This window comes from Globicephala melas, chromosome 16 (assembly GCF_963455315.2).
Source record: "Globicephala melas chromosome 16, mGloMel1.2, whole genome shotgun sequence".
Lineage (NCBI taxonomy): Eukaryota > Metazoa > Chordata > Mammalia > Artiodactyla > Delphinidae > Globicephala > Globicephala melas.
The window spans coordinates 63,036,078-63,060,028 of NC_083329.1; the positions used below are offsets into that span (position 1 = coordinate 63,036,078).

At 37.2% G+C, this 23,951-nt stretch overlaps 1 protein-coding gene across 5 annotated transcripts in view; it reads right to left on the reverse strand.

Moving 5' to 3' along the window:
- Window positions 1-1,765: 1,765 nt before the first annotated feature.
- Window positions 1,766-23,951, reverse strand: part of TET1 (tet methylcytosine dioxygenase 1) — a 132,069-nt gene continuing 109,883 nt past the window's right edge. For all 5 annotated transcript variants that reach the window (XM_060286266.1, XM_060286268.1, XM_060286267.1 and 2 more), the window contains 4 exons: window positions 20,735-20,824; window positions 18,708-18,845; window positions 16,615-16,963; window positions 1,766-11,544 (listed from right to left, as the gene is read on the reverse strand). In XM_060286266.1, coding sequence (XP_060142249.1) covers window positions 10,532-11,544; window positions 16,615-16,963; window positions 18,708-18,845; window positions 20,735-20,824 — 1,590 coding nt within the window. In that variant the 3' untranslated portion in view covers window positions 1,766-10,531. The remainder of the gene's footprint in view (window positions 11,545-16,614; window positions 16,964-18,707; window positions 18,846-20,734; window positions 20,825-23,951) is intronic.

The window sequence follows — 23,951 nt, forward strand, 5'->3', positions numbered from 1 at the left end:
CTGGCCCTGCCAGTGGAAGCGTAGAGTTGTAACCACTGGACCGCCAGGGAATTCCCCCCAAGGTCAGTTTTTAAAAGATTACTGTTTTAAAACATCACTCATGGGACTTGGCCCAGGTTTGGTCCCTGGTCAGGGAACTAGATCCCATATGCTGCAACTAAGAGTTCACATACTGAAACTAAAGATCCCACACATGGCAACACAGATCATGCATGTCGCAACTAAGACCCTGAGCAGACAAATAAATAAAATTTTAAAATATTTATTTGGTTGCGTCTGGGTCTTAGTTGCAGCAGGTGGGCTCCTTAATTGTGGCACGCAGGCTCCTTAGTTGCAGCATGCATGTGGGATCTAGTTCCCTGACCAGGGGTGGAATCTGGGCCCCCGGCATTGGGAGTGCGGAGTCTTAACCACTGCACCACCAGGGAAGTCTCAATAAATATATTTTATTTATTTATTTATTTACTTACTTTTTATTTTTGGCTGTGTTGCGTCTTTGCTGCTGTGTGTGGGCTTTCTTTAGTTGCAGTGAGCAGAGGCTACTCTTCATTGCGGTGAGCAGGCTTCTCATTGTCGTGGCTTCTCCTGTTTTGGAGTTCGGGCTCCAGGTGCACAGGCTTCAGTAGTTGTGGCACACTGGCTCAGTAGTTGTGGCCTGCGGGCTCTAGAGCGCAGGCTCAATAGTTGTGGTGCACAGGCTTAGTTGCTCCGCGGCATGTGGGATCTTCCCAGGCCAAGGCTCGAACCCGTGTCCCTTGCACTGGCAGGCAGATTCTTAACCACTGTGCCACCAGGGAAGCCCCAATAAATATTTTTTTAAAAATAAAATATAAAATATTACTCAAGCTGTTGTCTAAAGAGCATCTAAAAGATAAAGGCAGGAATTTCCCGGCAGTCCAGTGGTTAGGACTTAGTGCTTTCACTGCCTGGGTTCAATCCCTGGTCCCTAGTCCCTGGTGGGGGAAATAAGATATAGATAAAGGATATTAGTTGAGCTGTTTATTCTTTCATCCCCTAGGGTGTTGCCAGGTCTGTTTGTATGTTCAGCATCTCACATGTTACCCTTTTAACCAGTCAGGAAGAATGTGGAAAATGTAGTCTCTAGCTGCCCAGCTGAACCTGGGGAGGAGGTGGGGAAGGGGAGGTGGAGGGGAATGGAGTTGTTCCCATCAGTAGAAGGAAGAAGAGGACTACCAGGATGCTACAGAGAAGTAGGTTTCAAACTAGATGAATTTAAAGTAACTTATTTTTCTGTGATATTTGCTGGAATATCACTAGACACCTATTGTCAGTGTATTGTTTCATTTCAGGTTTCAATAAATACTTTAGGATGTCAACTTTAAAATACTGTTAGCATACTGTGTTCAGGATTAAGTTTTATTAAAATAATGATACATCCAAGGGAGGGCATGAGTCAATCTAGAGCCAAGTTGATTAACAGCTTTGCTAAAAACTAGGAGTGTGAGCTTAACCACTTTAAGCTCCTGAATTGATCTGTAAAGTGGGGCTGATAAGAGCCCTTACTTAATAGCATCACTGTGGGGATAAATAGTTTACATAAAATGCAAGGCTTCTGCCTCATAATAAGGATTCCATAAGTGTAGCCATCTTGATTTTGTGTTGAACCCAATCCATACATTTGGTCATCTCCAAATATTAAATCTTATAGTCCTTTGTAGTTAAAAATGTGTGAATTTTATTGGATATTAAATTTTAAAATTATGATTTTGAAGAGGAAAGAAAAATTAGACCACCAGGTGCAAAATAGAAGTATAAAATTTATTTAAAACGACCCACAAATTTCTGTGTAATCAGGAATGATACAATTTGCAATAGTTTTTTTAAAAACTCATGACAAAATTTAAAATATAATTTCAATTACAGTATTCATTTAGCCTTATTCAGTTAGAACAATCAAAAAAAACTTTATGCTCTAAATAAATGAGACACACAGGAAAATATAATAGACACTTTTCACAACTATCTTACATGTATGTTTCAAAACTAGTACATTTCAAAGCATTTTGCTACATAAACATGAAATCATGTACAACTGCTGTGCACCAAAATTTAGCTTAATTAGGTCTTTCAAGTAACATGCAATTCCAACTCACAAGTCTTCAAGTACTGCTAGTAAGTGTTCCCTTGTAGGCAGAGCACTACATATTGATCCTGAATAGAAATCATCATAATTAAGATTATCTCTTTCCCTTCTACATGTTGAAGTGCTTTCTCTTTAAACTGTTTCCCCCTTATGTTGAGAACCAAAAACGGATATATGTGGGGTTTGAAAATCTTTTCCTTACTAACCTATTTCAATGTATGGGATATTTAATACAGTAGGACGGCAATAGGTAAAATCCTCCAAAGGGAAAAACCAAAGGTACAAAATAAATAGTAAATACACCCCAAAGAGAGAAAAAGTCAGCTAGAGACAGGAATATTATTTTGTGAAATTGATAATTCTCTATTGGGAATTTAGTAGTACTCTACTTCACCATGGTGAAGAATCTGAATATTTTACTCCCACTAATGATGAATATAATGTCTTCTCCTTCAAAACGGGATATTGATATGCATGTGAATCTATTTGGTAGGTCACCACGTATCATAAGAGAAAATGAAGAAACCAGAAATCAATGCTTTTCTTTCTGCTGAGTAGTTTTTCGACCTTCTCTTTAGGGAACAGTTCGTGATTTCTTAGTAACCCAAAGAGGACCATCCACCCATACGTAACAATGCAAAAGCTGCCCTTTATTTTTACCGCAAAACCATTCTGGAAAACTATTTCTCTCAAAGCACCTATCACAATGTTATCTTATAAAAGTTTTTTTTTTTTAAAGTCCATATATCTTTGTGTTTTTTTAAGAGCTCTTTTTGTAAAGTCCTATGTCATCAGCTATTTATTTTATAATGTCACAAAGAGGCGTTAGTGAGGCTAGGCAGTTACTGAACTGAATCACCAAAAATGTTATTTGACTGTTTAGGGCAGTCTGGCCTATGTTTTTTGTTAGTAACCCATAATCTACTGATGAAATAGGCCAACTTTCCTACCTCTTTATATTTATAAAGAGCTTACTAAAAACTTTACTAATACATCTCATTATTTTTCTTAACTCTCTGGGCCAAGGTATGTTTAATCTTTGTCCCAGAGATTTGATGTGGCTGGAAAAGTGGAACAAAAAACAAAACAGTTTCAAATAAGTGGAAGGCAGAGCTATCTCTTAGAGATGCCAAAAAGTTTACATTTTTACCACGAGTGCCTGGGAACTAAAATAATCAGTTTACCCAGCACATTCCCTTCAAGAAAATCGCATTTCAATTTACAAAAACAGTAAACTTCGATTATGAATTGCTGACCTTGGTCTTTAAAAATATTATTTAGGAGGTTTCCCTTTGTTTCAGTAGTACAGGGACATTCTTTAAACAACAAAGAAAAAAAATTTTTTTACAGGGGAAAAAATAAAACGTCATTAATCTAAGCCCTAATGCAGAAGTCCTAGGAATTTGGGTAGACCTTCCAACGTATGAATAAGAAAATAGCTGGCTAAAATAAATAGTGGAGACAAAATACCTCAGAAGCGTATTTTCTCTACAATAAGTAGATTTTGTATTATTCTTAGATTAGGTCTGACAAAATTTCCACTCAACAACACTCTCTAAGTCATAGTTTATGGCACAGAAATGTGTTCAGCAGCCTGCAGATATTACCTGTTTTAGTTTCACATGGGTTGACTTGCTGTGTGATTTGAATCAAGCCATTTGCTATTCTTGCCAATCTGCAAGCTTCCTCACCTGTAAGATGGGAACATTGTTCTCTGTCCAACCGTCAGTGTTGGGGAGAAAAAAGCAGCACATAGGAAAGCAGTTTGATAGCCTAAAACATTATAAAGTACAAGGATTATAATTCTTCTTACTTCCATATTTGCTTTCAAAAGGTTCCTCATATTGAGCTGCTATTTTTCAGAAGAAACTGGTATGGAGTGGGGGGTAGAAACATTACAACTTGCTTTTGAGCTGGTAGGTGAACCTGCGGGCTGCTTAAAGCAACAAAATTCTCCCTCTTTTCTGCCCCTTAACTTCCCCCTAGTGCACTCAAAAGAGCTTCTGATGACTGATTTCTATAAGAACTGTTCGGATTCCTTTCTGTCCATTTTTTAAAGCGTCTCGCCCAGATCAAAAAACAGTTCCTATTATTGCCAACAACCAAATTCCAAAGGGGTAAATTTACATTAGAAAATAGAAACCATCCACAAAATTGAGCTGGGAGATAAGGAGGAAAACACGCAAAAAAAAAAAAACCACCCCCCAAAACAAAAAAAACAACTTTCTATTCTATACATCAGGGGTCCCCAACCCCAGGGCCGCACAGCAGGAGGTGAGTAGCGGGCAAGCGATCGAAGCTTCATCTGCGGCTCCCCCATCACACCCGTCGCTCGCATTACCGCCTGAGCCATCCCCTCCCACCCCACCCCCCATGGAAAAATTATCTTCCATGAAGCCGGCCTCTGGTGACAAAAACGTTGGGGACCACTGCTATAGGTCACACCCGATAATTCAAAGTCACCAGTCAGACAATTGATAATTAGTATGATGCGTTACACAGAAATAGCAGAGCCAAACAGAGTGCTAGAATATATAACTTCTTACACAACTTTTTGTAAAACACTCAAACACTAATAAAGTTGAGGGTCAAACATTGCTGGGATAGGTAAGGGGAACACTTGATGCTAACCTGGGGTTCCTAAAAACTTAATTTGCCTCTAAGTGAAAGGGCTGAATAAAAGCTTTTAATTCTTTTTGGTATTATTCCAAAAAGGATTGGTGAAACAATTTTAAAAGACAGGAAAAGACAACCTGAGCTAGATCACTGCTATCCTTAAAATGAACCCTGTGTGTTTGTGTAGGGGACATGGGGGATGGCGACAGAACAGAGAGGGTGGAAGCAATAGAGTTTTAATTTAAAGAAAATTAAAGAGGATTAAAAACTGTAAAAAGAATGAAAGTACACTTAGTGACATTGTAGCTTCAGTAAAATGAGTAAAGAAAAATAATAACAAGCAGAGTTTCTAGTCAAAGATGATAAGTTTATGCCTAGCCAAATGGAGAAGAAACCAATTTACTTTCCAATATAGTTTCTCCAAAAATGAAAATGTTTCTGACAGTTGCGAGATTTTTTTCCTGATGAATGAGACAAGAGAGAATGCCTTTCATAACAGCTGCTAGGAAATTTTTTTCTTTTTAGGAAAACTAGGTTTATACTGTTAACCCAGGGTTTCCAAAGTTGCACTCACACATAAATGGGTTAAATTGACTAATGTATAACATTTCTACCTTAGACTAAGTTTTGCTTTAATTTAAGGGACAACTATGGCTGAACGAACTAGAAGAAAATTTATGACCCAGGCAGGGTCACGGACATCACAGTAGGGATGGGAAAGGAGTACAACCAACAAAGAAAAGATTAACGTTAGACTTTTAAAGCTAGAAATATTAAACATTGCATACTAGCCAAAGAGAAACACATTTTGGTGCCCTTACAGAAGAAGGGAAAATGAGGAGTGGCAAAATTAGAAATACATTTGGATTACTTGAAGGAACAAGACACATGCCCTTTGAAGCGAACAATGGTATTCGATTGGGTGCCCAGAAGAAACTGGCATTGAAACAAAGTCATTCAGGTCCTGGAACGCAGAGAATTAAAGTTTGTAGAGTTCATTGTGGACAAAAAAAGTGATGTCCTGCATAAAAGCAAGCTCCACCATCTCCAAAATTAACAGAGGAACTTACACTCTTATTTTATACACTAGAGAAAAGCAAAGATTCCTATGTTCTCAAAACATTTTAAGGAAATACACAAATTCCACTTCTGATAAAGGACATACTGATTCTTTCCAAACTGTATTCCAGAGCCGTGGATGGCATCTTTTTTTAAGTTGAGGATTGTGTTTTATTCAGAGGACTTTCTGAGGAATTCAAGCCCAGGAGGCAATCTCTCAGATAGTTCTGAGGGACTGCTCCTGGCATCATTTTCTAAACCTGTTAGAAGAAAGCTCAACATGGAGCATAATTTGATTTAGATAAATCCAGACTTCTTCAGAAATCAGAGCACTGATTCTATCACTTGGATAAGTGTGCCACAACCATTGACATTGAAGTTATACAAGTTCCATACATTTATGGGCAAGTTTAGGAGCTGTGCACAACAAAATTATTCTAATACTGATAGATAGTCCCATCAAAATAAACTATGCTGGGACTTAGTTGTGAGGCCAACTAGGCAAGAGTGTGAATAGACTGTACAACTATGGCTAGGGAGTATGTACAATAGAAATATACTTTCCCCAATTATTCTAACCATTCAGTCTTTTCTAACTCCTTATATATGCCAAACACTTGTTCGAGGGGAAATAAAAACCTGTACTCTATCAGTACTTGATATTTGTTTATTGAAATAGCAAATAGGACTATTGCCACATTTTGTGAGATGAATTAACAGAACAGGTTCATAGGTAAAAGTCATCTAGATTTCCCACACAAGGCCCACAGAACTCTGCAGGCAGGGAAATCTTGATCCAATTTCACTTAATTTCTTTCCCTGAACCACTCAGAAAAAAACTCAAAGCCATTTTATTTTTGACTTGTACCAAAAATAAGGTTACTTCGCAGCGATAAAATCCCCTGAGGGTGAGCAGATCAAGTCTGTTTTCCTAGAGTCTTCTTAACCACAAAGTGGCCTTCACTTGACTGTTTAAATTTTAATTACAAACATAATTGCACATTGACACTCACATCTGCTGTCTGGGCTCCAGTGATTGAATTGTATGTCTTCTAAGGTGTCTTCCAGGGCTGTGAGAGGCCTCTATATTACCTTATTTCACAATTCTCATCAAAAATTTCTACAAAAGATCAAAATTCCCAGTTGTACTAAATCTAGACAAAAAAGATTTCCATGCATCAAGAAGTTGTGAAATAGATGGTAGCTATATATTAAAGGTCACATACAGCTACTGATTTACTTGGCACATTCAAAGGAAATGCTGTGCCCATATTCAGTGGAAGTTGTCATGCAATGTCAAAAGTTTGTTCCAGATAAAAGATATAATTTGTTTTAAGAAGACTAATTTAAATAGATTGGGGTGATTTTCATACATGCTATTGTGAAATAAATGATAATCTGTAGGAGTCCACTGAAGTAGTAACATTAGAAAGTAGGTTACTTCATATGAATTAAGTCAGTATCTCATTTACACAGGGGTATGCATTCAATTAACTATGCAGTGGGGTTATGTCTAATTGCTTATGAATCTCATCTAGTTGAAATTCTATATTTAACAAATGAAATTGTTTCATCCACATGCAGATTGCATAATAAAGATGTGGAAGGTTATTTAAGATGCAAACATTTTGCTAACATGTTGCAAAAATTTACCTATAGTTAAACATTTTCAGCTAGCCTCACTTTCCAATAATATATTTCAATCAGGTTTATGACACGATGTATTGGTACTTTGTGGATGAATTGGAAAGATGCAGGTGAGGCTGACAAGCACAAGAAAAACTTTTCATCGATGGCCTGAGATCCATTAGAAGCAGGATTTTGAAGGGCAGCATGACACTTTGTAGGATTCTACAACAGGTAGGAATTATTCTCTCATTATAGTTGGTAACTCTGTAACTACTATGAACAGATTGGGCTAACTTGGGAGTCAAGTATCAATGAATTCAATTATCATACCATGAACAAAGGCAGAAGATTAAAAACCCAACGAGTGCTATAAAAGGGGTAAAACAAAAGGTGATAGTACAGTAAAACATAAGTGTAGAAATAATGTTAGATGACCAGTTTTCTGAGTGAAAATGTCATTTCAAACAAATTTATTTCCTTGCTTCATGAGAAAGAGCATTCTAAAAACAGTATAGCCAGCATACAATCACAATGCTGCAGGACACTGAATAAGCATGAGCTTTGAAAAAAAAAAAAAAGTCACAGGGCAAACAACGGGATGGTACACTGTGAAATTTAGGAAATAGAGTTCAACAAGGAAAGAATCATATGTGGGTCCCACCAAGGGGTTATCAGTTGAGGCAGGCCATTCATGGTGTTACTTACAATAACAGAATGGAAATATTTTAGTTGATATAGGGTATTTTCATGTACTTGTTTTGGTAAATTGCAACTAACTTCACAAATCCGAATATTCCCCTAAGTCAACATTGGTGCTTCAGGTTTAGATTGTTAAGGAATTTATTTAAAGTTGGTGACAAACTGATTTGAATTGCTGCAGATGTATCACAATGGATTGTTTTGAAGGAAATTTGCTATTTTTGAAAAATGTGTTAGATTATCTTTTAGGATTTTAATTCTTCAAGTTTACTATGTCATGGGTGGTGACAAAGAAAAACAAAAGCTAATACTTAAATTTGGGGTGCAGTCAATAAAAATTGAATGGAAGAACGGATAGATGGGTGGATGGATAAAGGATCTTATAACTTTATCCATTAAATCTGGTGAGGAAATAATTTCTAGTGGGAGCTAAGGCCTAAATTCTAAAACAAAATATCACAAGGGTGTATTCCTGATAGTCTAATACTAGTAATATCTTATTGAAGCAGCTGAAACAATAAACAATCACTTATTTATATACTTATATGTATAAGTAACCTTAGGCTCACAAAAATATACATGTTTTAAAACAAATCTAAGGCACACAAAATACTAAAACAAGTCAATGAATTACTCTATTTTACATATTCAAGAAGCAGAAATCTACTCGACAAGATGATAGTCTATCAATGGACATTTTGTTATTTACAATCCCTTCATATTCCTTTAGTCAAAATTAGTCAAAAGCTTGAAACTGATACTTTGCACCATATATTATTTTAATATAAGTTACAATGAGTTTTCCTTTAGAGAGCTTGTTGGAACTTTTGCTTTTGCACCAGAATTGTGAGTGTTAGCGGTTGTGGGCTTCCTATGGCATTTCCAAGGGAGAAGCACCAGTAGGTTTTCCATACTCCCAAGGAATCTGACACTTTGAATGTTATAGCACCTCTGCATTTTAACAGAATCAAGTATTTCATTGAAATTTCTTCTTGTTCTTTGTTTGGGCAATTACTTTTGTTTTGCTATAAAATGAGTTAATAAAGTAATGGGAAAAAGTAATGGGGGGGGGACTAAACTAAATGGAATGCCTATTTTCCCATTACCTAGAAGAACATGAGTTAACATTTCCCCAGAACAATATACTTAGATGAACTACTTTGGATTAGCTCTTAATGGACAAACCATGCTTATAATACCATTCCTACTGTTTGTTTACAGTGTGGGGGTGTGTGTGATGATGATGATAGGGAATTTATTTTCAAAATATTTCTACAGGACATTTATTCTTATTCTGGACCAGAATGACTTTCAGAATGAATAAGGCAATTTGGGGTGGATAAGGTTCTTGCTACTTAATTTTTGTATTTTATCACCTTGAAACTTTAGAAGCATTTGACTCTTCAGAATCCTGTTATGTCTCATCTCCTTTTGGAAACACCTTTCATGGATTATATTGAGAAAGCTGGGGTGAAAGTAAATTAGGGCCATTGTTGTTCAATAAATCAGAAGAGACCATTCTTATTTAGTTCCAAAGAAAAGTTAATCAATATTGGTAATATGCTTCCTAATTCCAATTTTAGAGAGAATTAACCATTTTTGCATGACCTAACTATTTTATATAAGTAGCTAATCTTTGAATGAGAAAGGACTCATTTAAATACAAACCATATACATGATTAGAATACATACTGCAGGTAACAAGATGGAACTCTACACAGCAAGAATAAATGATTTCTCTTGTATGCAAATATGCACAAACAACAGACAATAGGATTCTTATACTATACTATTTCAAGTTACTTTTAAAAATAGAAAGTGCTTTTAAAATATATATTTACAATTTATGAACAGCCTCCAACCATCACCAACAATAATGAATTATTTTATACAGGAGAGAGATTTTAAGAGAGAAAACATTTCATTGGTTCATTTCAAAGGAATATGCCGAGTTTCTAGCAATGATTGGAAGATGTTAGAACAATGGCACCATGAAATAATAATTCAGCTTATTTTTGTGTCGATGTGGTTAAGCACCAGAAGCTGTGTAGAGTTAACACTGTGTGTCTTAATTTTACATCATAGCACATGAACCTGTTAAAATCCTCTAAAAATGACTCGTTTCATAGTAAACAATTTAAAGCACCAAACTGAGTGATTCTACCAAGGTTAACACCTAACCAAAACATCTCTTTATGTATTTAAAACTATAAAACTTTTATTTTTGCTTAAAATGTGCACCTTCTACCAATTGTCAAAATATAGTCACAGTTAAGAAATACCCACCCCCCATTTTTTTTTTTTTACCTCAGCCTTCAAATGGGTGAGATGAAGATATAGTAAACGACAACGTGACTTTCTTTTAAGAGCACCTTGAAAAAATACACTGCACTCGCAAAGGCATTAAGAAGGGGAGAAAAGCCTTCAGACCCAATGGTTATAGGGCCCCGCAACATGTGTGAGAGCATAAGGGGACACGGTGACAACATTGTCATGGGTTAATGTTAACGCTTTGTGGGAAGGAATCTGGTTAAATTCATTAACTTCAGGGGACAGTTCAAGACCCTCGTTAGCTGCCTGGTCTTTCTGCTCGGAGGCTTTAGTTTTCTTATTCTTTGCTTCTTTCGCCTCGAACTTAATCTTGTTTAGTTCGAAGCCGTGTTGGGGCTTATTCAGGTTTTTGTGCTGGTAGAAGACAAGAGAGAGGCGTGTAGGGTGATTCCGGTTGGGGTGCTCGACAGGAGTCGTGGCGTGAAGCTCTCTCCTGGCGCACTCGATCAGAACAGAGCCGTGGGCGGGCGCTATGGCCACCCCACCAACATTGGCATCCAGGAAGATGTGCTCACTGTCTGACCAATACTCAACAATGTGGGGCAGTTTCTCCTCAGCAGGTGACAGGGGGTCGTCTGATAGGGGGTCATCTGACGGAGGCTCATCTGCTTCAGAATGCTGCTCGTCTTCTTCCGCCAGAGAAGAAGCAAGTTCATGAGGAGAAGGGATGAACGGGGGCTGCTGGTTTGGCTGATCAGAAGTTAGCTGCTCAGATGGACCAGTGGGAGGCTCAGAATAAGCCGGGGAATCTGTCATGGGAGTAGACAAGGTGGAAAGAGGAACCATTTCACCAGGCTGTGCAATTTCAGCACACTCCCCAGCAGCTACGTTAGCACCACTGTGTCTTGCAGAAGGCATTGTGCAGTGGGGATTGCTACCTCTTTCTGAAAACCCGTACGAAACTGATGCATCGTTCTTAAAAGGAACTGTTGGGACCGGAGCAGTCTTAGGGGACCAGGAGAAGCCTGGAGCTAAGTGTGCCTCTTTCACTGGGTGAGGAATGGATGGGGTCGGTGAGTAGGTTTTAGTGTTGTCCGAACCTTTGAAGATAAGGTGGGGTTCAGTTTCACTTTTTATTTCAGGTTGCACAGTCTCTGTTTTATTCCCTAAACAGAGAAAAGGACACCAAATGTGAAGATAAATACAAACTACTTTTGGTAGCTGTTGTCTTTAAACAGTATTTTTAAAGAGATGTACAGAGAATAACAGAACAGAACACTGATGGTGGCAATTTGGCCAGTTTTGTTCTATTTACTTTAAGCCTGACATATGCACACATTAAAAATTGTAGGTAGTTTACGTACGCTTTTTCACCCAATATTTTTTTCTTAAAAAATTATTTACTTTGGAAATAATCATAAATAAGTTCACAAATTTAGCCAGAAGGATATCCATTGTCTAAAATGGTAAGATATTGGAAATGAACCAATTGGCTATGAAGTAAATATTAAAACCATACATCAGAATACAGTGCAAGTGATAATATGGTGACCAAGAGCAATATTTCACTACCCAAAGAGCTGTTTAGATACATTTTAGGTATTGCATGATCTCATTTTCGAAAATGTTAAAGAAAGTAACAGTTTACAAAGATTTCTGAGTAATGAAAGCATCATAACCGGCAAAGTTAATTATTAGGCAAAGAAAAGTCACATAAATAAGCTATTCCTACCCCTCAGAACAAGTGCATTTAAGCTCTGTTTCTTTCTCACCAAGTAGGTAGATCATTATTATGACATTGGACAAAAGGTGGGCCATCTGCTCTGACATATCCACACAAACCTAATATCAACTGAAAACATTTTTCTTGAGGACATTCTCCCTGTTTTGATGTTCTAATAAAATGTTTGCAAGGCAAAAGTAGTAGATTTTAAGGACCAAGAAATAGCAAAGTTGTCTTGTTTTAAAATAATTAATATAATAGTAAACATTTATCTAATTCAGAAGATCTGCAATTTTCCCTCAGATGATATAACCTGGAGACACAATAATTCTCATGTCTAAAGAGAACTTATATACAGGACCAAGGAGCGGTATATCAAGAAATCTGTGCTACTATCTGTGGCTGCATCTACTATTTTAGAGGCTAAGTTGTCAACAAAGTACAACTCACAGGAAGGAAAGATTTAAAATATGATGAGCCTTTTATTTAATTGGAAAAACCTGTAAAAAAGCTTTCATGGGTAATATTACAAAAGGACAAGAAGTTTTAGGCCAAATATTGTTCATTTGGCTACTAATAGGGTATCTCTCTCTCTCTCTCTCTCTCTATATATATATATAAAAGAATAGCATGTAAAGATGCTATTAGGAAATGACACAAAGATGAAAATGTTATGACTACTGTTTACAAGCAGCATGGAACCAGATATGTGAATCTTAAAATAAACCTAAATTAAATATCTGTAAAGTGGAACTACAAGCAAAAAGGAATGATAATTGTCCCTTGCCTTGCCTCTTCACTATCTCTATTGAATCTTTCTCAGTGTTATATAAATGTCTGCACAGTCAGTTGTCTCATCTTAAACAAACAACTTCTCTTAAAAATATAAAAATCAAAGAAGTTAAAGAATACACTGTAATTCTTAGTTTGAATGTCAGTTTAAATTAATAGTGTTTTTTAATTTTTTAGGCTCCTTGGAGGAATGGCTGATTTTAGATATGGGGCAGGATTACATAAGAGGAACCTGGAACATCTTGTCAGAACAGAAACTAAGGAAGTTACCAAAGACAATCGGGGTCATGACAAAAGAATCAGAAGGCACCTTGAAGTGTTTCTACTGATCCAAGACAGGAATTTGAATGAAAGCATATGAATTTGAAGATTTTAAAGCATTTTCAAATATAGTGGAAAAAAAAACCCCTTCTTAATATACATTGAAATATAAACTATGTTAAAAAAGACATAAGTTCAAAATGATACTAAATTAAAAAAAAAGAAAAACAATTGATCACACTGGAAGATGCTTGGGAACTAACTTGTTTTGTTAACACTGGTGAATAAAGGCAAATAGCTAAGCATTTATTCTGATTTCTTTAATCACCCATACCTCAGAATTAACAAGTTATTACAAGGACAATTTCTTTTTAAAAGAAGATTTAAAAAGTGGAAAAAGAATAACAAACTCCTAATGAAATAAAGAATATGTAATATGACCATAAGTGTTTCTAAAACCATTAGGTAGAAAGCTGTTAGGGAACATTATAATCAGTCAATTAGGTTAACAACACCTGACCTAGTCTTTTTTCTTTATGCGGCATGTGGGATCTTAGTTCCCCTACCAGGGATCGAACCCGCACCACTTGCAGTGGAAGCGCTGAGTCTTAACCACTGGACCTCTGAGGAAGTCCCCTGACCTAGTCTTAACATCACAAAAAGACACACCAAACACTATGTACTTCCTGATGTGAAGAAATAGGAGTATATAAATCACAGATACTGTTCTAGCCATAGTAATTTTTTTTTTTTTAAACTGAAGTTGAATTTGCCTCTATGGACAATGGTTTCTGCTATAATGAAAAATGAAAAAATGAGGGAAAAGAAGAAAAGCAAGCTTTAAATTAAAAAAAAAATGTATAGGAGACATATCAACTAAATATAATGTGTGACCTCGTTTGGATACTGATTTAAACAAACCAAATGTGAAAAACAAAAAATCAATTAGGAGACAAGTGGAGCAATTTGAACACTGATTGGTATTAAGGCGTTATTTGATTTTTGTTTGCTTGTCTTAGGTATTGTGGGTATAAAGATTCCCTCTCTTTTAGTGACACATAGAAGATGATTCAGTGGGTAAGATATGACTTCTACAATTTGTTACCAAAAACAACAACAACAACAAAAAACTGCACAAGTCATATCTTTATATTTTCATACCCATGTGGCCTGGGTAATGGTATAGATGACATAGAATGGCTATGTATTGAAAAACTTTTAAACTAGGAGTCTATGAGGGAAGTGGAATTCATTATGTAATTCACTCACTTTGTACCTTTTTTTAAATTTCCATTTAAGGAAAAAATCCTCAACTCTATAACCTTCACTCCATTCAGTTGACCCCCTTTATAGCCAACATGCATGTCTTCCATTTCTCTCCCATTTCCCTATAAACCTACTTCCTTCATTCTCACCACTGTTCTGCACTCTGCTCTAGCAGTCATCTTCAAATGTAAAGATAAAATCTCAGTTTTCCTCTCACTTGCCACAGGAGCAGCATTTGACAGGGCTGATCACTCCTCTGTGGTTTCATGCCTACCACACCACACCTTCCCAGTCTAAGCCTCTCTTGCTGGTTCGTCCACATCTCTGAAACCTCTACAAATTGAAAATTCCCAGGATTTGTCCTCGATCAAATTCCCTTTTCACCTCCTTCTCTGTGATTTCATTCACACTCAAGGCTTCAAATACCATCTCTATCCAGTTGACCTCTTAAATTTTATCTCCAGTCTGAACCTGTTCTCTGAATTACACTCTTATTCAACTGCTTACCTAACGTCTAGACTTGAATGTCTACAGGTGTCTCGAACTTTTACCATGTCCAAAAGTGGGCCTCTGATTTCCCTCTTTATCTTGCCAAATATGTTCTTCTCCCTCCTTTCCTCATGATAGTTGGTGGTTTAACCATCCTTCCAGTTTCTTCCAGCCAATAACATCAGGGTAAATCTTGACACTTTTTTTGGTCCACACTCAAGACTTAAATCTATCAGAAATCCCCAGGACTTCCCTGGTGGCACAGTGGTTAAGAATCCACCTGCCAATGCAGGGGACACGGCATCGATCCCTGGTTCAGAAAGGTCCCACGTGCTACGGAGCAATAAAGCCCGTGTATCACAACTACTGAGCCTGCACTGTAGAGCCTGCAAGCCACAACTACTGAGCCCACGTGCCACAACTACTAAAGCCCACGTGCCTAGAGCCTGTGCTCCGCAACGAGAGGCCACCACAGTGAGAAGCACACTCACCGCAACGAAGAGTAGCCCCCACTCCCTGCAACTAGAGAAAGCCTGTGCGCAGAAACGAAGACCCAACGCAGCCAAAAATAAATAAATAAAATACAGTAATTTAAAAAAAAAAAAGAAAAGAAATCCCATTGACTCTACCTTAAAAACATCCAGAATCAGACATTTCTCCTGTCCTCCTCACTAGTCACTATGGTCCAAGCTCCATCATCTCTTTCTTGAGTTGTTAGGATAGCCTGTTTATGATCACCCTACTATTCTATTCTCTACCCCACTTGACTCTAGTTTCAATCCAGTAACTGGGATGTTAGGTTTGAGTCAGATTATAGCCCTTCTCTATTTCTCACTCAAATATAGGCCAAAGTCTTGACAGCAATCTACAAAGCCCAAGATGAATGGCTCAGATGCCCCTCTTACCTCTCTGATCTCACATCCTACAATTCTCCCCATTTCACACTGTGCTCCAACCATACTGGCCTCTTTGCTTACATCAAGTATTCAAGGTAAATTCCCATCTCCTGAACTTTGCACTTGCCACTTCTACCTGGAATGCTATTTCTCCAAATAAAAACATTGCTGATTCTCATTTCCTTTAGGACTTTGCTCAAATGCCTCATTCTCAGTGAATCCTTTTTTGACAACCCTATTCAAATGGAATTCTTTCACAGCACTCTGTCCCCTCTTATTCACTGCTACATTTCTGATACCTCGAACAGTTCAAAGTAGTGCCCAGTAATATTTGTTGAATGGACTACTTAAACTGATGCTAAAGCTGATGAAGAAGAAAAAAAAAGCTGATGAAGTAGGACTTCAAGGAAGTGATGTCATTTTATGTATGCTGAGAAGGGGCTTTGCTTCAAAATAGCTGGGGAACAAACGATAAGAACATGTTTCGTTTTTGCTTTTTTTTTAAAAAAGAATATAAATAGAGAAAAAAATACCAAGAAATACTGATGGGTCACCTTTTTGTTGGCTTTTAATTTTGGCAAGTACATGGAAATATATTCACTGTTTTAGTTTAAACTCTAAACAAACTATATAAAAATAATTGGCTAACTTGATTGGTAGATATCTGATCTAAAGTTTTTCTTTTCATAATGCCTCACTCCTAAGAGAGTGGCAAAGACAATAAAGAAAAATAAGATGCAAAGACAAGTGCAAACTGAACTGCCAGTGAAAGTTGTGCACAGAAAATTATCAGGCTCAATAAGCCTTACCTAAAAGTGGCAGCGATGAAGCCTTATTGTTGTTTGTCATTGAATTATTCTTCCGCTTGATTCGAGGAATAAATTTCTTTTCCACAGCCCTTATCTTATGTGCGAGAACCTCTGTCATCATTGCTGCTCTCTTCTTCCCAGAACGAGGAACTGGCTGAGTAAATCGTGTTCTTCTTCTGCGGTGGGGTGCGAGGACCATGATGGCCCCAGATTTGATCCTGGCTTCCATTCCGTCCCTTGAGCCAAACTCATCTGTGTCTGAAAGTTTATAAAGAGGAAGTACATGCAGCTGCTCATCTTGAGGAATAACACCAAATGAGCGGTTATCTTCTCGTGTTAAAGTGCAGACCTGATAGGAAGAAAACATGAAATGGGAACTAGAGATCCTGCACATTCATAATAGATATTCCTACCTTCTTATTGTTGCCATTGTGAAAGGGAACTGTTTTCAGTTGGTTACTGCTGGTATATTCATTCATTTTGGAAAAATATTTTATATATCAAGTCACTCAATGCTTTTCAATTTGAATAACTTATCAACTATTTGTAAGCAGACCAGTATAATGTTGAGTTGATTTTGTAAGTACATATTATACATGTTTATGCATTTTATAATATTTTAAGTCACCTTCTTTGTTACATTCCATCTTATTTCATTGTCTAAGTTAAGGAACAGTCACTGAATTGTTCACTACCTTCATATTAAGTATTAACTAATAAAAAGATATTACTTTAGCTTATAAATCACACTATTTCTTTTTTTTTTTTTCACACTATTTCTTAATACTTAAATAATGTGGACTTCCCTGGTGGCACAGTGGTTAAGTATCCACCTGCCAGTGCAGGGGACATGGGTTCGAGCCCTGGTCCGGGAAGGTCCCACATGCCGCGGAGCAACTAAGCCCGTGTGCCACAACTACTGATTCCACGTGCCACAACTACTGAAGCCTGTGCACCTAGAGCCCGTGCTCCACAACAAGAGAAGGCACCGCAATGAGAAGCCCGCACACCGCAACGAAGAGTAGCCCCCGCTTGACTCAAGTAGAGAAAGCCCTCGTGCAGCAACAAAGACCCAACACAGCCAAAAATAAATAAATAATTAAACAAACAAACATGAGAAGAGGAACTAAAACTTAGTTTGACTCTGAACCTAATCCAACCTGATCACTAATATTCTCTAATGAAGAGCAACTCACATAAAATGTACTAGCCAAGCATGATGTCGAATCACTCTTTGGCTAAGATTCATCTGGATGGATGTATAAAATTTCAGCATTTGGAAATAACATTGGTCTCAGAGACCATAGGCAACATCAGTGAAAGGGTGTGATAGGGAAAAAGTTGTTTTGGCTCCTTAATCTGTTACTGATAGACCTCATTGAGCAAATAAGGAAGGAAGGCTGCCTTTTGATGGATCAGACGGTACACTTCCAATCAGAATGTAATAATCATAGCTATGTCTTCTAAGAGGTCAAAATCATGTAGTGCAGAAATAGAGGTAATCACTCTCTATTAATCTGTTTTACTAGGTAAGAAGAGAACTACTTGAAGCAAACTCATTTCCCTTATAAAAGGACTATTGCACGATTTTTCCTGTGGTCTTCTCCTTAATTTAAGATTATCTTGATTGACTTCTTGCTATGGGCATGTGATTCTTTTCATGGCTATAAATATAGTATGCACATATATGTGCAAATATTTCTTCTAAATATCTCTACATACGAGCACTAAGAACCAATATTAATAAAAAGGATGGTAAATTTGGCATGGTTCCCTCACAAAAAACCTGAAGTACAGATGGCAAGAAAGAGTAAGTTGCTTAACTTCCTATCTACCAGTTTGATAGCACAGAATGGTTGCTTTGAATAATCATGTAGTTCTACATCCCAACAAACCTACCACAATTAAATGTATAATTCAAGACTTTCAACAAAGTATTTCAGGCTGGTTCTGTAACTTTTGGGGAGCACTATCGATATATACTATGTGGAACAGACATTAAATAGGATTTGTCACAACAATCATCCTTAAGGACCTCAGCTTGAATGTACAGTGATGGAGCCTTTAGAATCAAAAGCCATCCAGGTACATACCACCGTGCTCCCATTATTCATGTTGTGAATGTCCCTGTGGGGGTGGGCACAGAAGTCTAGGCAAGCAGTGACCCCAGAGAAAGGACGACCTTCTTTCTTGCCAAGCCGACATTCTTGAGCAGCGTGTTCAAGCGCCACCTGAAAAATAATGTATGACCCATGGTTTTAAGAGATAGAAAGAATCACCTTCAATAAAGAGTAAAACTCACTTTCTGATAAAGTTTATGAGTTAATTACACTTTATAATTTCAGAGATATCTGACACTACAGTATATTATTTTAGTGATTGTCTAGTTTAGTAATATTCAGGGTAAAGAATTTGAGACTACATGGATTAAAGTGGCAATCACTGAAGGCAGGGTGAGGGCATTAATACCTACTGGGGGTAGATAAACAAGAACAGTAGCCTGAAATATTTCATTAGGAAGAAAGAATAATACAGTGCTTTGATCATGTATCTAGTTTTCAATGTCTATATAAAGTAGATGTACATATATATTCATGAACCAGTATAGAAAGTAAATTAACAACTTTTTTAAATGAAAGGTTGGAATTTAACAGAGAGCGTGTTATTCATGATAATACAAATAAATATTTTAATTTTTATTAAATATTTAAAAAAATATGGACTTCTGGTTATGTTTCTGTTTTTGTTTTTGGTTGCGCCACTCTGCTTGCAGGACCTTAGCTCACTAACCAGGGATTGAACCAAGGCCCTCGGCAGTGAAAGCACAGAGTCCTAACCACTGGACTGTCAGGGAATTCCCTATGTTTAAAATTAGGTATTTTACACACTTATTTTCTCCATTCTCTGATATATGATTTGCAATTATTTTCTCCCAATCTGTGGTGGTCTTTTCATTTTCTTTTTTAAAACAATGTGTTCCCCCAACTCAGTTTTATTGAGGTATTCCTGACATACAACATATGTAAGATTAAGGTATACAATGTGATGATTAGATACATGTATGGATTACAAAATGATTACCACAATAAGGTTAGTGAACATTGCAATCTGTTCACATAATTACGATTATTTGGTGTGTAGAAGTAACATTTAGGATGTCTTTAAAACATTTAAGTATATAATATAGTATTGTTAATTATAGCCACCAAGCTGGGCACCAGATCCCCAGGTCATATATATATATTTTTAATAAATTTATTTATTTATTTATTTTTGGCTGTGTTGGGTCTTTGTTGCTGTGCGCGGGCTTTCTCTAGTTGCGGTGAGCGGGGGCTACTCTTTGTTGCAATGCGCGGGCTTCTCATTGCAGTAGCTTCTCTTGCTTCAGAGCACAGGCTCTAGGTGCACGGGCTTCCACAGTTGTGGCTCGCAGGCTCTAGAGCATAGGCTCAGTAGTCGTGGCGCACAGGCTTAGTTGCTCCACAGCATGTGGGATCTTCCCGGACCAGGGCTCGAACCCGTGTCCCCTGCATTGGCAGGCGGATTCTTAACCACTGCACCACCAGGGAAGCCCCCCTCAGGTCGTATTTGTCTTATAGGTGGGAGTTTGTACCCCTTGACCAACATCTCCCCATCTCCACCACTTCCCAATTACTTTCTTGATGAGGCATTTCTGCTTTTATAAGTTTTATTCCTAGAAACAATCATAACTTTGTCACTCTGGAGATTTAATTCAATTGCCATAATAGACTTTTTTTTTTTTTTTCTGCGGTACGCGGGCCTCTCACTGTTGTGGCCTCTCCCGTTGCGGAGCACAGGCTCCGGAAGCGCAGGTTCAGCGGCCATGGCTCACGGGCCCAGCCGCTCCGCGGCATGTGGGATCTTCCCGGACCGGGGCACGAACCCGTGTCCCCTGCATCGGCAGGTGGACTCTCAACCGCTGCGTCACCAGGGAAGCCCCATAATAGACTTTTTAAAAAACGCTAGACAATTTTTTAAGCTGTCTGATAAAAGATCTACATTAAGTTCAGATTTGAAAAAATTTTCTATTAACAATGACATTGTTTAGATATAAATTTCAACCATGTTTAAGAGTACTGTATAAGGAACCAAAACATACCTGGTTTTGGTAAGCAACTGGAGCATACTGCTTATAAATTGGAGCTAATTCTGTAGCCAAACTCTGTAAATTATCTTCAAGGTTTTTTTCCTAAAGGAAGAGACAGTCCATAAAAGTTGTTTCATAATAACATATGAGTGATGAGTTTATTATATAACGTATGAAAATGAATTATACATCATTGCTGATGTGTGGTTGATGCATGGTTCATACTTACCCAGATAAAAGAGCTACCATAGAAAATGACATGGATAGTTTTCATAAAATCTAAACTATTAGTCACTGTTATGCTTGAATTTAGTCTTTTGAAATTAAAAGTCTATGTTATCAGCTAATGAGAAATCTAACTGGTGTTAGAGGTAAGTTGCAAAACTGCTCATGTTGTTAAAAACAAGAACCATATTTCATATTTATTCAATAGTACAGGGCACTTGAAGTAAATCAAGACAATTTTCCTGCTAACAAGTGGAGACTTGGAAAAATTCTGACAGTGAAACAAGTTTCTATAACAGAGTTGGGAGAGCAACACACATAAGGCACATACCGTGTTATCAGATCCTGTGTTAAGAGCTTCAAACGTAATAAGTAGGCAATGGGCTGTCTAAAACCAGTGTTTTCTTTTCTACACAGGAATGGCTATAAATTGAGGAAGATCTGATAGAACTGTGGAGAAGCCTTAACACCATTTCAAGATTCTAGATTCTAATGACAGTAGAAACATGTAAGATTTTTTCAAAGGAAAACCGTCATGACAAGAATATTAAAAATGTCACTGATGACAGCATGAGGTTCGAAGGAGAGAAAGCAGCCTTTGGCAACAATAGTTGGAAAATCATTGTGGTAGTTTTTCAGAGATGATTATATCCTAAACCAAGTCAGAGACTTGATAAATGATCAGTCACATCTAAGGAAGACAAGTGATGGAGAACTGACAGCAAGGATGAATGAAGGACTTAAGAAGGTTTGAAGGCTTCCGCCTCATTTGAGATTTGGTGGATGCCTAGAACTCAGGAAGGAAGCCTTCATGTGGACCAGGTCATCTCTGGTATGAAGCAGACTATTATAAAAACCAAAGCCAATATAGACACAGGAAGTTAATTCTTGACTGCTTTTTAACAAGCCTCAGTCTTGGCAACTGCAAAGCATCAGTGATAATCCTTTTGGTTTCCTACTCATTTATGTTGGTGCTTTCATTGAAAAGGATATTCATGTATATATAGGGTCTATATCTAGATTGCTCTGTTCCATTCATCTGTCTAATTATGTATTTGTTACTCAATGTAGCTTAATAAATATAGTCAGGGAGGTCAGACCCCTACTTTAAAAACACTTCCTAGCTATACTCACACATTAATTATAAATTTGAGGAAAACTCAGGAATTATTATTTAAATGCCTATTAAAAAGACTTTATTATATTTTATAACACTTGAAATATTGGGTGGGGTAATTGTGTTTTACTGCTAATAGAGTATTAAGAATCATTCAGTGTCACAAGTCAGACTGGGCAATTTGTCATCTTATGGAATATCTCATTTATTATGTGGAAATGAAATAAAGTAGGCAAATAGAAGCTAATTAAATGAAACTTAAATAGATGATTATTAGTATCATTTTTGAATGTAGGTTCTTTATTCATATTGTAAAAATCCTGACTTTCTAATGGTTTCATTAGAATGAATATGTCGGATAGAGATTTCTTATCAGATCTTTACCTAATGGGGCTCACACCTACATCCCTCTGCCCTTCTCACCCTGTACTTCATCTCTAGGACCATCTTCTCCACATCAATGCCTACAATTACCACCTGGACCACAGACCACCCCTTGAGCTTCAGGTTCTTATTAATGACCTGACAACCTCACTTGGATTTCTCTTAGGAATCTCCAAGCCAATGCATTCAAACTGAATTAATAATCTGCCTTCTATAAACCTGGTCCTGTTTCAGCATATCCTATGTCAAGGAATAGTACCTAATTAAAAAAAATCTTTCCAGAACAACCACTGCTTATCATTTCTTCTGTCACAGCCATATTCTAAGTCACTACTATTCCTTCCCTGGACTGTTGTCAAAGCTAGCCCATCTTGCTATACCAACTTTTGGCCAACTCCAATCCACAGAGCAGCCAGAGAGATCCCTTTTTAAAAAGAAAAGTTTAATTATATCACTCTCCGCCTTAAAAGTCTTCAATGATCTTCCAAAATTCTTGACATGGTTTACAAGGTCGCTTTATGCACCTCACTTTCCCTTGCCTGCTGTGCTTCACTGGCCTTTTGTCAGTTCCTGGAAAGAGGAATGCTTCTTCCTGTATTATAAACACTACATAAACATTACTCATTGTTAATAATAACCATAAGCAAAAACTGATCTTACATTCATTATATAACAGAGTTATTTGTTATAGAATAAAAATTTAACAGTCATGTCAATATAAATAATATATTTGTATACTAACAGCTTTATCAGATACTTATTTGGAAAAAAAAATTTTAAGGGAGAATTCACATCTCATTATCAAGTGTTCTGACCTTTGAACATGGTATCTTCTCATTATCAGGTATTTTATATGTCTTTTTAGCAATTTTTATAGTTTTCTCCCTAAAGTTCTGATAAACTTCTTGTCAGATTTCTTCTAAGGTACTTTATCTGCAAAGGATAGTTCTCTGTCTAGAGTCATTTCCTTCATTACAGTAAATGGGAACTCTAGAAAAACCAAATAATTTTGATTGTCTCTTTAAAGGGATTATTTATTTATTCTGAGCTTTCTTTGTATGTTATATTCCTTGTATTATAGATACAATTAGATTAATTCCTGCTGTTTTATCGATTCCTATTTATCCTGTATCTTAATGATTTTTTAAATAAATTTTTTATTTATTTATGTATATATGTATGTATGTATGTATATATGTATGTATGTATGTATGTATTGGCTGCGTCGGGTCTTCCTTGCTGCGCGAGGGCTTTCTCTAGTTACGGTGAGCGGGCGCTACTCTTCGTTATGGTGCGCAGGCTTCTCACTGCGGTTGCTTCTTTTGTTGAGGAGCACGCACTCTAGGCACGCAGGCTTCAGTAGTTGTGGCACACGGGCTCAGTAGTTGTGGCTCGTGTGCTCTAGAGCACAGGCTCAGTAGTTGTGGCTCACGGGCTTAGCTGCTCCGCGGCATGTTGGATCTTCCCAGACCAGGGCTCGAACCCGTGTCTCCTGCATTGGCA